General features: G+C 41.5%; 1 protein-coding gene across 1 annotated transcript in view; it reads right to left on the bottom strand.

Annotated features, from left to right (window-relative positions):
* cep120 (centrosomal protein 120) overlaps positions 1 to 17,390 on the bottom strand; it is a 59,829-nt gene extending 42,439 nt beyond the window's left edge. Inside the window, exons 1-10 of the mRNA XM_020476514.2 lie at positions 16,586 to 17,390; positions 16,040 to 16,196; positions 15,749 to 15,863; positions 11,641 to 11,785; positions 10,288 to 10,436; positions 8,396 to 8,593; positions 7,949 to 8,173; positions 7,500 to 7,737; positions 7,036 to 7,210; positions 2,157 to 2,306 (exon numbers count right to left, since the gene is read on the bottom strand). Coding sequence (XP_020332103.1) covers positions 2,157 to 2,306; positions 7,036 to 7,210; positions 7,500 to 7,737; positions 7,949 to 8,173; positions 8,396 to 8,593; positions 10,288 to 10,436; positions 11,641 to 11,785; positions 15,749 to 15,863; positions 16,040 to 16,196; positions 16,586 to 16,634 — 1,601 coding nt within the window. The 5' untranslated portion in view covers positions 16,635 to 17,390. The remainder of the gene's footprint in view (positions 1 to 2,156; positions 2,307 to 7,035; positions 7,211 to 7,499; positions 7,738 to 7,948; positions 8,174 to 8,395; positions 8,594 to 10,287; positions 10,437 to 11,640; positions 11,786 to 15,748; positions 15,864 to 16,039; positions 16,197 to 16,585) is intronic.
* Between the last annotated feature and the right edge of the window lie 263 nt (positions 17,391 to 17,653).

The raw sequence follows: 17,653 nt of genomic DNA, 5'->3' as shown, positions 1-17,653 counted from the left end.
TGCCTGGATATTTTTTTTAAATGCCTTCCTAACCATCTTAAATAAACATGCCCCATTCAAGAAATTTAGAACCAGGAACAGATATAGCCCTTGGTTCTCCCCAGACCTGACTGCCCTTAACCAACACAAAAACATCCTATGGCGTTCTGCATTAGCATCGAACAGCCCCCGTGATATGCAGCTGTTCAGGGAAGCTAGAAACCATTATACACAGGCAGTTAGAAAAGCCAAGGCTAGCTTTTTCAAGCAGAAATTTGCCTCCTGCAACACTAACTCAAAAAAGTTCTGGGACACTGTAAAGTCCATGGAGAATAAGAACACCTCCTCCCAGCTGCCCACTGCACTGAAGATAGGAAACACTGTCACCACTGATAAATCCACCATAATTGAGAATTTCAATAAGCATTTTTCTACGGCTGGCCATGCTTTCCACCTGGCTACTCCTACCCCGGACAACTGCACTGCACCCCCAACAGCAACTCGCCCAAGCCTTCCCCATTTCTCCTTCTCCCAAATCCATTCAGCTGATGTTCTGAAAGAGCTGCAAAATCTGGACCCCTACAAATCAGCCGGGCTAGACAATCTGGACCCTTTCTTTCTAAAATTATCTGCAGAAATTGTTGCCACCCCTATTACTAGCCTGTTCAACCTCTCGTGTCGTCTGAGATTCCCAAAGATTGGAAAGCAGCTGCGGTCATCCCCCTCTTCAAAGGGGGTGACACTCTAGACCCAAACTGCTACAGACCTATATCTATCCTACCGTGCCTTTCTAAGGTCTTCGAAAGCCAAGTCAACAAACAGATTACCGACCATTTCGAATCTCACCATACCTTCTCTGCTATGCAATCTGGTTTCAGAGCTGGTCATGGGTGCACCTCAGCCACGCTCAAGGTCCTAAACGATATCTTAACCGCCATCGATAAGAAACATTACTGTGCAGCCGTATTCATTGATCTGGCCAAGGCTTTCGACTCTGTCAATCACCACATCCTCATCGGCAGACTCGACAGCCTTGGTTTCTCAAATGATTGCCTCGCCTGGTTCACCAACTACTTCTCTGATAGAGTTCAGTGTGTCAAATCGGAGGGTCTGCTGTCCGGACCTCTGGCAGTCTCTATGGGGGTGCCACAGGGTTCAATTCTTGGACCGACTCTCTTCTCTGTATACATCAATGAGGTCGCTCTTGCTGCTGGTGAGTCTCTGATCCACCTCTACGCAGACGACACCATTCTGTATACTTCCGGCCCTTCTTTGGACACTGTGTTAACAACCCTCCAGGCAAGCTTCAATGCCATACAACTCTCCTTCCGTGGCCTCCAATTGCTCTTAAATACAAGTAAAACTAAATGCATGCTCTTCAACCGATCGCTACCTGCATCTACCCGCCTGTCCAACATCACTACTCTGGACGGCTCTGACTTAGAATACGTGGACAACTACAAATACTTAGGTGTCTGGTTAGACTGTAAACTCTCCTTCCAGAAAAAACATGCCTATATGTTACTTTGCCACCATGGCCTTTTTGCCTTTACCTCCCTTCCCACCTCATTTGCTCACATTGTATATAGACTTGTTTATACTGTATTATTGACTGTATGTCTGTTTTACTCCATGTGTAACTCTGTGTCGTTGTATCTGTCGAACTGCTTTGCTTTATCTTGGCCAGGTCGCAATTGTAAATGAGAACTTGTTCTCAACTTGCCTACCTGGTTAAATAAAGGTAAAATAAAAATAAATAAAAAAACATCATTATAATTCAAAGGCATCAAACACATACATTACCCCCAAAATAATCATATTTGCTTGCAATACAATTGATCAACCACTACTAACAGGCCTGAGCTGTACATGGAGATACACACACTTTCCTCAAGTTCAAAATGTATAAATACCAACCTTTGTGGAAACGCAAGGTTGAGTGTGTTTTTGCCCCACTGTTTTTGATAAATTAGGCCCCTGGTCCTGGGGACCCTAAGGAGTGCACATTTTAGATTTTGCCCTAACACTAACACACTTGATTCAACTAACCAACTAATTCGATTCTGGATTTGTTAGTGCTAGGTCAAAAACACCCCTTTGGCACAATGAAACAAGTAGGCACAACAAGCCCCTAAAAGTGCATGCTTCACGTATTCCTCTAGAATGTGAAAAGACACCTGAGGAAGGTGTCCTGGACTTGGTGAGGTAGAGCGGCAAAATCAAAGGCACAGTACGACTGGGGAAGGAACACCTCCATGTTCCTCTTCACCTCCACTGGGGGGTTGGTCATGATGGGGGCGGCACTCCCGAAAAACTGGTATGCATACCTGAAACGAGAGAAAATACTTGGGTCTTTCCACGAAAAAAAGTGCCCTTTGATATTTGAAGTAGAAATTGTGTAACAATATAGATTTTAAAAGCCTGTTATATTTTAAAAAAAGGTGCAATTTGCAGAAATCACGCCGCCATTTCCTGGTTGCTAAAATTCTAATAGCATGCCTAATTTCAGTTTATATGACAAAGCAAGCAAGTGTAGAGAATAATTTTACGATTTAAACTGCTGTGGAAAAATCTTATCAATAACCGAAAATATTGTGTTTTCAGCTGGTGTACAAAACCGAAAGTAAAAGGAAAAACTAAACTTAAGAATGGGAAGCACAGAAAGAGCACACATAGAACAGATCTACCACTTCTTAGACTTGCTTTCAGAGAGAATGACAGATCTATAACTGTCTACGTTATTTTGGGCAGGGTTGCCCAAAAAGTTGAATACTGCAGCTTTAAATGAAGTTCCCTTTAAAATAGACCACATGGAGAATTCAATAGATCAGATTTTTAATATGGCAGTGTTTTCCATTAGCGCCAGCTGTCGGCTAAATCAGCCGGTTACAGACAAATTTTCTGCCTGCTATTTTTCCCCACTTCAAAATAACCAGGCTACTTTTCATTTAAAAAAGTTTGAATTCACCAATACGTCGAGCCCTCTCCCGCTAGAATGAATGATGTGCATCTTCTAGTGATCTATTGATAAGATAGGCATTCGCATGTCAGTCACAAAGCAAATGATGACAGGGGAATGCAGTCTGCCGTCTGTCCCGCCTCCCAGGACAATTTGTATGTGCTGTGGTTGGTTGAAATCGTTTTCGAAATCGAGTCGAAATCCACTTAGCCACGCAGAGTCATGGTGCATAAGCTATTTGTTGTGCTTTGCTTGACAACTAGTATATAAAAAGGTGACGAACTATCTGAATAAAGTCAATCTTTGCCATTCATCAATCATGCATCTTGGCTATACAGTGCCTTCAGAAAGTATTCATACCCCTTGACTTATTCCACATTTTGTGGTGTTACAGCCTGAATTCAAAATTGATTAAATAGGTGAGGGAGGGGTCCATCTACACACAATATCCCATAATGACAAAGTGAAAACATGTTTTTCGAAATGTTTGCCAATTTATTAAAAATTAAATACAGAAATATCTCATTTACAGAAGTATTCACACTTTTGCAGCAATTACAGCTGTGAGTCTTTCTGGGTACATTTCTAAGAGCTTTCCACACCTGGATTGTGCAACATTTGCCCATTAATGTTTTCAAAATTCTTAAAGCTGTCAAATTGGTGGTTGATCATTGCTAGGACAAACATTTTCAGGTCTGGCCATATATTTTCACGTAGATTTAAGTCAAAACTAACATTCACTGTCTTCTTGGTAAGCAACTCCAGGGTTGTTTTGGCATTGGTTCTTAGGCTTATTGTCCTGCTAATCTCCCAGTGCCAGTGGAAAGCAAACTGAACCAGGTTTTCTTCTAGGATTTTGCCTGTGCTTAACTCCATTATGTTTGTTTTTTTATCCTGAAGAAGTCCCCAGTCCTTAATGATTACAAGCATACGAATAAACATGAAGCAGTCACCACTATGCTTGTATTGGATTTGCCCCAAACATAACACTTTCTATTCAGGACAAAAAGTTAATTGCTTTGCCACCATTTTTGCAGCATTACTTTAGTGGCTTAGTGTTTGTTTTGGAATATTTTATTCTGTACAGGCTTCCTTCTTTTCACTCTGTCAATTAGATAAGTATTGTGAAGTAACTACAATGTCCTATAACCCTAACTCAGCCATTCAACTCTAAATGTTCTAATGTCACCATTGGCATCATAGTGAAATCCCCGAGCGGTTTCCTTCCTCTCCGGCAACTAAGTTAGAAAGGACGCCTGTATCTTTGTAGTGATACACCATCCAAAGTGTAATTAATAACTTCACCATGCTCAAAGGGATATTTAATGTCTTTTTTTTAATCAATAGGTGCCCTTCTTTGAGGCATTGGCAAACCTCCCTGGTCTTTGTGGTTGAATCTGTGTTTGAAATTCACTGCTTGACTGAGGGACCTTACATATAATTGTATGTGTGGGGTACGGAGATGAGGTAGTCATTCAAAAATCATGTTAAACACTACTATTGTACAAAGAGTCCATCCATGCACCTTAAGCCTGAACATATTTAGGCTTGCCATAACAAAGGGGTTGAATAATTGACTGAAGACAGAGCTTTTCATTTGTAAAAAAAAAAATATATATACACACACACAAATAAATATATATATTTATTTGTGTGTGTGTATATATATATATATTTATGTGTGTGTGTGTGTGTGTGTGTGTGTGTGTGTGTGTGTGTGTGTGTGTGTGTGTGTGTGTGTGTGTGTATATATATATATACACACACACAGAGTGGGGCAAAAAAAGTATTTAGTCAGCCACCAATTGTGCAAGATCTCCCACTTAAAAAGATGAGGCCTGTCATTTTCATCGTAGGTACACTTCAACTATGACAGACAAAATGAGAAAAACAAATCCAGAAAATCACATTGTAGGATTTTTTATGAATTTATTTGCAAATGGTGCAAAATAAGTATTTGGTCACCTACAAACAAGCAAGATTTCTGGCACTCACAGACCTGTAACTTCTTCTTTAAGAGACTCCTCTGTCCTCCACTCGTTACCTGTATTAATGGCACCTGTTTGAACTTGTCATCATTATAAAAAGACACCTGTCCATAACCTCAAACAGTCACACTCCAAACTCCACTATGGCCAAGACCAAAGAGCTGTCAAGGGACACCAGAAACAAAATTGTAGACCTGCACCAGGCTGGGAAGACTGAATCTGCAATAGGTAAGCAGCTTGGTTTGAAGAAATCAACTGTGGGAGCAATTATTAGGAAATGGAAGACATACAAGACCACTGATAATCTCCCTCGATCTGGGGCTCCACGGAAGATCTCACCCCGTGGGGTCAAAATGGTCACAAGAACTGTGAGCAAAAATCCCAGAACCACACGAGGGGACCTAGTGAATGACCTGCAGAGAGCTGGGACCAAAGTAACAAAGCCTACCATCAGTAACACACTACGCAGCCAGGGACTCAAATCCTGCAGTGCCAGACGTGTCCCCCTGCTTAAGCCAGTACATGTCCAGTCGCGTCTGAAGATTGCTAGAGAGCATTTGGATGATCCAGAAGAAGATTGGGAGAATGTCATATGGTCAGATGAAACCAAAATATAACTTTTTGGTAAAAACTCAACTCGTCGTGTTTGGAGGACAAAGAATGCTGAGTTTCATCCAAAGAACACCAAACCTACTGTGAAGCATGGGGGTGGAAACATCATGCTTTGGGGCTGTTTTTCTGCAAAGGGACCAGGACGACTGATCTGTGTAAAGGAAAGAATGAATGGGGCCATGTATCGTGAGATTTTGAGTGAAAACCGCCTCCCATCAGCAAGGGCATTGAAGATGAAACGTGGCTGGGTCTTTCAGCATGACAATGATCCCAAACACACCGCCCGGGCAACGAAGGAGTGGCTTCGTAAGAAGCATTTCAAGGTCCTGGAGTGGCCTAGCCAGTCTCCAGATCTCAACCCCATAGAAAAATCTTTGGAGGGAGTTGAAAGTCCGTGTTGCCCAGCAACAGCCCCAAAACATCACTGCTCCAGGAGATCTGCATGGAGGAATGGACCAAAATACCAGCAAGTGTGTGAAAACCTTGTGAAGACTTACAGAAAACGTTTGACCTCTGTCATTGCCAACAAAGGGTATATAACAAAGTATTGAGAACTTTTGTTATTGACCAAATACTTATTTTTCCACCATAATTTGCAAATAAATTCATAACAAATCCTACAATGTGATTTTCTGGATTTTCTTTCTCTCATTTTGTCTGTCATAGTTGAAGTGTACCTATGATGAAAATTACAGGCCTCTCATCTTTTTAAGTGGGAGAACTTGCACAATTGGTGGCTGACTAAATACATTTTTGCCCCACTGTATATGAATTTCTAAAAATAATTCCACTTTTGGCATTATGGGACATTCAATGTAGACCAGTGACAAAAAATATATACATTTTAAATTCAGGCTGCAACATAACAAAATGTGGAAAAAGTCAAGGGGTGTGAATACTTTCTGAAAGAACTGTATTACGCCATTGAGCACGTTCGGATTGGCTAGTGAGGGGCCAAGCCTCGACATACCCACAACTTGTTAATTCATCAAAACCCAGCTTATTCACACCACCGCCAGCTACTGTGCCCATAATTCCAGTTGTGAAAATAGCTAAAATATTTGATGCACCCCTGAACCTATAACGCTACCACCAGCACTAAGATTTACCGTTGCTGTAGGGCTTTCTTAAAATAGAGCCCAGAATGTAAACATTTTGTGAAAGCAAACGTTTCTTTGACCAAAAGGTAACGAATTGCTGGAATAACCCACATGGTAACGTGGCTTACATTTTGTGGTATGAAAGAATGATTGGAGGAATGGAATGTACATTTTCTAGCTGAATCAAAGTGGACACTTCAAGAAAAATAAAGAGATAAAACGAGACCTCAAATGTGCCAAGAAGGGGGGAATAACTGGACTAAACCAAAGGCTTGTTAAAGGAATACTACTTTTAGTCCACTGTTAATACAATCCTAGAAAATTGTGCATTTCAGCAGTCAAGTTTTCAGGATACAGCATTTTCAGTACAGAGCAAAAACTGTGATGATCACTCTACCGGAGTGTGCAGCTGACGGGGAAGCCCAGGTTTAGGTTGCGGACACTGCGCAGGTCCATGGAGAAACAGTAGTGATGTGCCGAGGAGGGGATGGCTATCTTTGGTGCAGAGACGCTGACCGAGGACAGGCCTCCTTCAGGCTCGTTCTCCACCTGGCACGGGGCAAGGACCGAACCTGGAGGCCCGAGTCAGACAGAAACAACCACAAACATGTTAGTGCTTTTCATCCTGGCTTTCTTGTTCAGAGGCTTTTCAAATGGACTAATTCTTGGGCTTAACTGAGGGCTAAGAAAAATGCTGTGCGAAAAGCCTTTAGAGGAAGTGTGGTGGGTGTGCCTACTGTGTTGTTCCCTTGAGATGGGGCGCATTTGTGTTGCGTCTCCCAGAGATTTAACTTTAGAACCAATGGAATGGTCTAAAATGTCCAAATGAATGTGAATGAGCCCACTCAAACAAACACCTACCAGTTGGGAGAGGTTGAGCCTGCAAGGCAGCTTCTACCTGCAGGCTGTTAGCCTCGCTTTCTGTGAGGGGGTTGGGAGGGGACTCAGCTAGGGACGTGGGAGACTTAATGGGGGACTTTATGCCAGGTGAGGGAGTTCGGGGCCACTTTTCAGCAGGGGGAGATGAAGGGAGGACGTGCTCCACAGTCCCGGTCTTCAGTGGAATCAGAGGACCATCTCCCTCTGCATTAGCTCCCACCTACCAACACACAGAGAGAGACAGAGAGAAACCACCTCTGTCAAAGTTCCTCCTGTCATTTGCAATGATGCAAAAATCGAGACAACCAACATCAGAGACAGTAACCAAGTAATTGAGCCCTACAGCAGTAGGGTATTAAACATTCTATTCCATCAGATCAGTAGGTTAGTAACCGTGATTAGCTCAATGTGTCAGGTAGGCCTTTCTTTACCGGAGAAGTGAGAGCCTCTCTCCTGAGTGTGACGGACACCCCCACAGTGGGCTGCAGATCCATGGGGACAGGAGGCAAGCTTTGCTTGGCTCGGTTAGGAGGCTGGAGAATGAAGGCCCCCTCCACTGTGGCCACCTGCTTCTCCAGGTCCACACTGCTCTTAGCCAGGCCAGCTAGGGAGACCTCTGTGCTGCCAAGGGAGTGGTTCCCACAGCAGAGGTGGACCTGTGACAAAACATACAGAGACGATTATGAAACACTAGTGTAACGGATTCCATTGACGCCAAGAAGGAAACTTTTTTGCAATATTTCTGTCACCATTTTATTGGAATCATGTTATTTCTGATTAAAAATCAAATGATAATGACACCAGACTTTGTTGACTCTCCAGCAAAGCAACTACTTGCGTCACGTTAGCACGTGAGAGCATGACAGACAGCACAGCACCTGAAGACTGGGCTGCAGGCTGAGAAAGGCCAATAGAACCGGATCACTGCTGCGGATTCGGACCGAGGCCCTCTCTGGCTCAAAGCTGGGGCTAATCAGGTTTTGGAAAGGTTCACTGGTGATGTCGTTACCCAGCAGGGTATAATAGAAGAAAAACTCAGACCCTTCACCGACCAGCTTCATCGTACTGGGAATCAACTGAAACACACAAGCAAACAAATCACTGTCAATGCACACCTGCAATATCGGCATGAACTACAGAATACATATTTAAATCTAGCTGCGAGCAGCAATGAACGGTGTTCACAGGATGACAAAGGACAAGATCAGTTGGATAACAAAGCAAGCACAATCATTTAGGAACTATCTTCCTTTATATACAATCAGTGAAAGCATTTACCATGTTTATCCAAGTGATAACAGATGACGCAAGTCAAGTTTAGACTAGTGCTGTAGGTTGGTTATGTTTGAATGCAGCAGGCAATCCTTCGTAAAGACATTACTTATCGTTTTGAGTTTATATACAAATTCTGGGGTCAAGTTTGACTAATGTTAATGTTAATATTTTCAGCATTAGTGTACATTGCGGTCATCTTTGAATCCTCAGTGTTTTCCACAAGTATATAGAGTAGCAGAAGGTGGTAGCCTATTTTTATTTAACTAGGCGAGTCAGTTATTTTACAATGACGGCCTACCAAAGCCAGACCCTCCCCTAACCCGGATGACGCTGGGCCAATTGTGCGCCGCCCTATGGGACTACCGATCACGGCCGGTTGTGATACAGCCCGGGATCAAAGCAGGGTATGTAGTTATGCTTCTAGCACTGATGCAGTGCCTTAGGACCGCTGCACCACTCGAGAGCCTAGTCTAGTCTTCATGGCCCTCTTCATACTTTATCGAGGCATTGACAATGTATGCAAATATCGCCCCAAGGCTGTCAGCTCAAGAGGGTAAAACAGAAAAAAAGCACATAACCTTATTTTTCAAGATAATGTTGGCTTCCATTTAACCATTTGTTTCAGGTTTTCGCTCTCAAAATCCCACTTTCAATTTTTTTACATATTTTTTTTATAGAAAACCAAAAATTATGATCCAAGTGCACAATACTTAAACCACATCAGTAGACCGCTTGAGGTCTGGAAGAAATCTGAGAAATGCTGATATTTGGGTGTAGTTACCCTTTAATTCACACCTAGCAAGAGGCTGCTGTTTAGCAGTGCTTATAGCACACATTATAGTGGAATTTGCTAAACAAATACCCACCGGATTGATAAAAATAAATCATAAAATTGTGCCAGGGAAGCATAGGCAACTTTGAAGTTAACGTTTAATTGAAAAAGGTCTTTGGGAAAGCAAGAAGACTTTTCATGAACATTTCACACAAACACACTATTCTGGTGACACGATCATCGTTGCTTGGCTGCTGTTAGACCAAAGAAATTATCTTGCTCTTTGTCAATAATAATATCATATAATAATAGCATCATCATTATTGTGTAGGCTATACATGTGCTATAGCCAACAGCACGCAGATACCACTGGTGGCTAGAGCGCACATGCCAATACCAGAGCAGGCACAGGGTCTATAAAGCAAATTTTTTTGTGAGAAACCATCAGTAGTTGAAAATGTGACGGAAACCTATTTAACATGTATTTTTTATTTGATACATGGGAATTTAACCACAAAATGTATTTTTATGTACACTACACCATCACGCACAGCAACAAGTAAATTTGATGGAAACATCTCTGGTGGGAAAAAGTGCATACTGTTTTTATGCGGATTATAGAATATCTACATGAAAATCTGTTGCCAACTGGATGGAAACCTAGCTATTGAAAAGTAACTACTACATATATGTTTACATAATGCTTGTGAAGAAGCACTTTACCTGTTCAAGCTTGGTAGCAAAGGCCACAGTAACAGACAAAACAAACAAGTCAGTGCAATAATCTTGATGTCCAATCTGGTGATATCCTTCATCCTCTTTCAGAACAGCCTCTAGTTTCTCTGGCAAAAGGTTACTCAACACAGGAGAACCTACAAAAACAGGTGACAGTTGTTAAAACACCAAATATAGCCTAATCTCCCAAATGTGTTCAAGTAATATATTATAACTTATCTACAGTGTCTTGCAAAAGTATTCATCCCCTTAGGCATTTTTCTTGTTGAATCACAATCTAAATAGATTTTTATAGCTTTAAATAGATTTTTACTTAATGTAATGAACATACCTCACCAATTTGGACTATTTTGTGTGAAATGGAAAAAACATGTTCCAAAAAATAAAACATTCAAAAAAGTGGTGCGTGCATATGTATTCACCCTCTTTGCTATGAAGCTCCTAAATAAGATCTGGTGCAACCAATTACCTTCAGAAGTCACAATTAGTTAAATAAATTATCTCAGTAGGTATATACACACACACCTGTTCTGAAAGGCCACATTCTGCAACACCAGTAAGCGGCAACATGAAGACCAAGGAGCTCTCCAAACAGGTCAGGGACAAGGTGGAGATACAGGGAAATTCTTGATGGAAACCTGTTTCAGTCTTCCACAGATATGAGACTAGGACAGAGGTTCACCTTCCAGTAGGACATTGACCCTAAGCATACTGCTAAAGCAACACTTGAGTGGTTTAAGGAGAAACATTTAAATGTCTTGGAATGGCCTAGTCAAAGCCCAGACTTCAATCCAATTGAGAATCTGTGGTAGGACTTAAAGATTGTTGTACACCAGCAGAACCCATCCTACTTCAAGGAACTGGAACAGATTTGCCTTGAAGAATGAGCAAAAATCCCAGTGGCTAGATGTGCCAAGCTTATAGAGACATACCCTCGTAAAAGGGACATAAGAGATTTGCAGCTGTAATTTCTGCAAAAGGTGGTTCTACCAACTATTGACTTTGGGGGGGGGGGGGGGGGTGTATAGTTATGCAAGTTCTGTTTTTTTGTCTTATTTCTGGTTTGTTTCACAACAAATATTTTACATCTTCAAAGTGGTAGGCATGTTGTTTAAATCAAATGATAAAATACATTTTAATCCCAGGTTATAAGGCAACAAAATAGGAAAAATGCCAAGGTGGGGCGAATACTTTTGCAAGGCACCATCTCAAATTTGTGCATCCCAAATGGCACCCAATTCCCTATATAGTGCTCTTCATTTGATGAGAATCCTTTGACCAGAGTGCACCATGTAGGGAAAGGGTGTCATTTGGGACACATCCTATGAAGACACTCCTCACCTTGTCTTGGTGGTGCTTTTTTGGCCTTGAATCGTTCTAGTGACAACTCTGTTTGTTTGGTGTCATTCTCCAGTGCAATGGTGAGCAGAATGGCTGGCTTCAACTTAGTGTACTTGCTGCTTAGTAAGGGATACCATTTAGGAGCCTGGGGACACAATGGAAACAAGTCTCATCAGAATCACTTCTTCAAATACATTTGTATGTACAGGATTTTGACTGGGTGAAATTGTGCTGGCACAAAAAACAAAAACAAACAAAGAGATAGACACACAGTACCAGTCAAAAGTTTGGATACATTGTAGAATAGTGAATATCAAAACTATGAAATAACGCTTTCGGTTACTACGCGATTCCATATGTTAAATCAAAATATATTTTAGATTATTCAAAGTAGCCATCCTTTGCCTTGATGACAGCTTTGCACTCTTGACATTCTCTCAACCAGCTTCACCTGGAATACTTTTCCAACAGTCTTGAAGGAGTTCCCACATATGCTGAGCAATTTTTGGCTGCTTTTCCTTCACTCCGCGGTACAACTCATCCCAAACCATCTCATATTGGTGATGGTGGAGGCCAGGTCATCTGATGCAGCATTCCATCACTCTCCTTCTTGGTCAAAAAGCCCTTACACAGCCTGGAGGTGTTTTGGGTCATTGTCATGGGTCATGCTGGTTAAGTGTGCCTTGAACTCTAAATAAATCAGTGTCACCAGCAAAGGACAACCACATGTCCATGCTTCAAGGTGGGAACCACACAAACGGAAATAATCTGTTCACCTACTTTGCGTCTCACAAAGACATAGCGGTTGGAACCAAAAATCTCAAATTTGGACTCCAGGCCAAAGGACAGATTTCAACCAGTCTAATGTCCATTGCGTTTCTTGACCCAAGCAAGTCTCTTCTTATTAGTGTCCTTTAGTAGTGGTTTCTCTGCAGCAATTCAACCATGAAGGCCTGACTCACGCAGTCCCCTCTGAACAGTTGATGTTGACATGTGTCTGTTACTTGAACTCTGTCAAGCATTTACTTGGGCTGCAATTTGAGGTGCAGTTATATCTAATGAACTGTGGGTCTTCCTTTCCTGTGGGAGTCCTCATTAGAGCCAGTTTCATAATAGCGCTTGATGGTTTTTGTGACTGCACTTGAAGAAACATTTAAAATTCTTGACATTTTCTGGATTGACTGAGCTTCATGTCTTAAATTAATGATGGACTGTTATTTCTCTTTGCTTATTTTAGCAGTTCTTGCCATAATATGGACTTAGCCCTATTTGGGAAATGACAATCTTCTGTATACCACTCCTACCTTGTCACAACTGATTGACTCCAACGCATTGAGAAAAGAAATTCCACAAATTAACTTTTAACAAGGCACACCTGTTAATTGAAATGCATTCCAGGTGACTACCTCATGAAGTTGGTTGAGAAAATGCCAAGAGTGTGCAAAGCTGTCCTCAAAGCAAATAATATAAAACATTGATGTTTAACACTTTTTGGGTTACTACACAATGTATGTTATTTCATATTTTTGATGTCTTCACTATTATTCTACATTGTAGAAAATAGTACCAACAAACAAAATAAACTCGTACTGTACATCTCACACACACACAGTGCAGTCAGGAAAGTATTCAGACCCCTCAACTTTTCCCACATTTTATAATAAGGCTGTAATGTATTAAACAAAACATTTCTCAGCAATCTAAACACAATACCCCACTATGGCAAAGCAAAAACAGGTTAAAACAATTTTGAAAATGTAATTTAAAAAAATAATCTTTACACAAGTATTCAGACTATTTGCTATGAGACACGAAATTGAGCACAGGTGCATCCTGTTTCCATTGATCATCCTTGAGAAGTTCCTACAACTTGATTGAAGTCCACCTGTGGTGTAATCAATTAATTGGACTTGATTTGGAAAGGCACACACAGCTCTATATAAAAGGGTCCCACAGTTGGCAGTGCAGGTCAGAGAAAAAAAACAGGCAATAAGGTCGAAGGAATTGTCCATAGAGCTCAGAGAAAGGATTGTGTCGAGGCACAGATCTGGGGAAGGGTACCAAAAATGTTTTGGCAGAATTAAAGGTCCCCAAGAACAAAGTGACCATCATCCTTAAATGGAAAGAGTTTGCTCTGAGCAATCCAGGGAGAAGGACCTTGGTCAGGGAGGTAACCAAGAACCCAATGGTCACTCTGACAGAGCTCCAGAGTACCTCTGTGGAGATGGGAGAACCTTCCAGAAGGACAACCATATCTGCACCACTCCATTAAATCAGGCCTCCATGGTAGAGTGGCCAAACAGAAACCACTCCTCAGTGGCTGGTCTCCCAGTCCCGTGTTGTAGTTATAGGACTATTTCTCTCTATACCAATTGTATTTCATATACCTTTGACTATTGGATGTTCTAATAGTACTTTAGTATTGCCAGCCTAATCTCGCGAGTTGATAGGCTTGAAGTCATAAACAGCGCAATGCTTGAAGCACAGCAAAGAGCTGCTGGCAAATGCAGGAAATTGCTGTTTGAATGAATGCTTTCCGAGCCTGCTGCTGCCTACCACCGCTCAGTCAGACTGCTCGATCAAATCATAGACTTAATTATAATATAATAACACACAGAAATACGAGCCTTGGGTCATTAATATGGTCAAAACCGGAAACTATCATTTCAAAATCAAAACGTTTATTCTTTCAGGGAAATACGGAACCGTTCCGTATTTCATCTAACGGGTGGCATCCCTAAGTCTAAATATTGCTGTTACATTGCACAACCTTCAATGTCATAATTATGTACAATTCTGGCAAATTAATTACGGTCTTTGTTAGGAAGAATTGGTCTTCACACAGTTCACAACGAGCCAGGCGGCCCAAACTGCTGCATTTACCCTGACTCTGCTTGCACAGAATGCAAGAGAAGTGACAATTTCCCGAGTTAAAATAAATGAATGTTAACAGGCAATATTAACTAAATATGCAGGTTTAAAAAATATATACTTGTGTATTGATTTTAAGAAAGGCATTGATGTTTATGGTTAGGTACACAATGGTGCAACGACAGTGCTTTTTCCGCAGATGCGGAAATTATAAATTGATAAATGATCAATTAACAGGCACCGCATAGATTATATGACAATCTAGATAAACTAGTAATATCAACCATGTGTAGTAAACTCGTGATTATGTTAATTGTTTTTTATAAGATAAGTTTAATGCTAGCTAGCACCTTAGCTCCTTGCTGCACTCGGATAACAGGTAGTCAGCCTGCCATGCAGTCTCCTCGTGGAGTGCAATGTAACCGGCCACAATCCGTGTCCAAAAATGCTGATTACCGATTGTTATGAAAACTTGAAATCAGCCATTCCGATGAATCGGTCGACTTCTACAATAGAGGGTACGGAGCACAGCCAAGTATATCACTAAGGCCGAGCTCCCTGTCATCCAGGACCTCTACACCAGGTGGTGTCAGATGAAGGCCCCAAAAAAAGAAGTGTCCAAGACTCCAGTCACCCAAGCTACCGCACAACAAGCTGTACCAGTGCACAAAGTCTGGAACCAACAGGACCCTGAAAAGCTTATAGCCTCAAGCCATAAGACTACTAAACAAGACTGCTAAATAGCTAATCAAATGGCTACCTGGACTTACCGTCTTTTGCACCGACTAGGAACACACATTGGACTCTACCCACAGACTCACATCCCAACACATATGCATACTAACGCCATACACGCACCACATACACTGCTCCTGTCTATTATTGATCCTGTTGCCTACTCACTTACCCCATACCTATAGCTACCTCAATTACCTTTAACCCCTACACATCGACTCGGTACTGGTACTCCCTGTGTACAGCCATGTTACATTTACTCGTTATTGTCTGTGTATTTAGTCACTATTTCTATTTATTCAACTCTGCATAGTTGGAAAAGGACCCATAAGTAGGCATTTCACTGTTAGTCTACACCCGTTGTTGACTAAGCATGTGACAGATCAAATTTGAACTTATCTTCAATGTATGAATCGTAATTAGCAAAAAGCCGGTATCACATTGATAGCTAACATCTTGAATTGCAGAATAGCAATATTCAGAGAACACCGGAGGAGCTCACCTGTTTGATTTCTTGCACAGATCTTAAATCAAGAATAATATATCCAACACAATCTTTCACAGATGTGGTTGTATCAACAGCATAACACTGTAGTTTGATGGGTGTGCGCTGGAGTCTGGGGGTACAAAACATTGACATTACAATCTTCAGTTGCATGCATGTGTACTAGTAGTAGCCTTGTGCATCAGCAATCAAAGTGTATAACTGCAGGGAAATGAACCATCATGAAAGTAAAATTAAGTAACTGGGCATCAATAGTATCTAGATAGAAGGTATGTAGTTATGAATAACCTGTGCTGGTGCAAGGTCCTGCGATCAAGTTCCCAGGCCAACTCTGTGCAAAACTGAGGCTGCTCCTTGTGATCAACAGGGTCTGTAGCCAACTGCTCTCCATCAAACTTTGCATGTACTATAAGGTTGTGGCGCTGGCTCTTTGGGAATTGACGACCTGGGTCGAGCAAAAAATATTTCAAACAGACATGCTTGTAGCTTCTATGTGGCATACAAGAATGTGCTTAGCTAAATGTACACCATGGCTAGCCATCTAACCAACCACTTCAATAAGAAGCTTATCAGCTAGCAAAATGTAGCTAGCTAGATTTAACAGTTAACTAGCTGGCGTTAACTAAACATTACCGTAATGTGCTCGCTAACTAAAGTTACAAGATAGCTAACTAGCTAACGTTGAAGAAACAAAAGTGAGAAAATTAGCTAGCTAGCTACCAGTATCTTTTGGCTGACGTTAAGCTACAATACATACGCTTAGTAAATATTGTAGTACTAATGTTTAGATAAATAAATAAAATACAAGACGGATTGACTTTGACCAAACGTTACCTTCAAGAATGGACACCACGATGAGAAGTTGGTCGGACTTCGATGCCATAATGGCATTTGTGTAAGTTAGACTGGCTAACTAGCTTTATTTTTTAACTAAGTGTTTCTGGTTGTCTTGCTAGACTTATCTAGCAATGGCTGTCAGAAATATGTTTCAACAGGGAGTCTGCCCGTTGCATACCCCGCTTTGTTGTTATTATTTGCCGCCACCCCTTTCGTTCAAAATCGGAAGTGTCGAATGAGACCTCGGGTGTATTCATTACGCCGATTCTGTTGCAAATCGTTTCGTCTGTAGCAACCGTTTAACTCCAAACGGAAAACGTTTTGGAACGTTTATATTGGACACATTTAGGTAGGTCCTCCTCTGTTTCGTTACATTTGCAGAATCGCATAAAGCCTCATGTCCAGAAGTTGCACAAACTATGTGTTCCGGCTGAAGTCGTATTGTTAATGAAGCAGTCCGCAACGCTGGGTTGGTGATGCTGCGGTGCGTTCTGTATACCGCAAGAATTCCGTATTTTCAACTCGTGCCTTGTTACACACAGACGTTCATAAAACAGCCAAACCAGCTAACTACAAAGCTAACCACTTTGCTAGATCGTTTAGCTAATTGCCAGCACCTATCTTCCACCTTCCAGCTAATTATTTCACATTCAACTAACCAGGTAATCCAATCATATTGGCAATGTGTCTCCATGCAACATTTTTAGCATGGAGATCCCGGTAGAAATCGACGCTTTGGTCGAACCCAGACACAGCGAAAATGACATTATCGATTCTGCAGCCTTGCGAGACACATGTGAACCAAGGACGGATATATTCAATTTGTGGACATCGGGCATAAATTAGTTGAAACTAAAATATGCTGCTACTTCGCTTCGCTGATTGGTCAGTTCACAGCGCTGGTAAAAGCCTCTTCTGATTGGCTCGCTTCACCAGCCTGTTGAGCGTGAAAGGGAATCCCACTGGTGGTGCGAAATAGATTTACCTCAAAAATACATTGAGATATATGCAGTGACGATTTTAGTATGTAAATCTTGTCGGGGCAAACAAACAAATGGGATGCAT

This window comes from Oncorhynchus kisutch, linkage group LG3 (genome assembly GCF_002021735.2).
Source record: "Oncorhynchus kisutch isolate 150728-3 linkage group LG3, Okis_V2, whole genome shotgun sequence".
Classification (NCBI taxonomy): domain Eukaryota; kingdom Metazoa; phylum Chordata; class Actinopteri; order Salmoniformes; family Salmonidae; genus Oncorhynchus; species Oncorhynchus kisutch.
The sequence above is the reverse complement of the archived record's forward strand: the minus strand, read 5'-3'. Positions and strand labels throughout refer to the sequence as shown.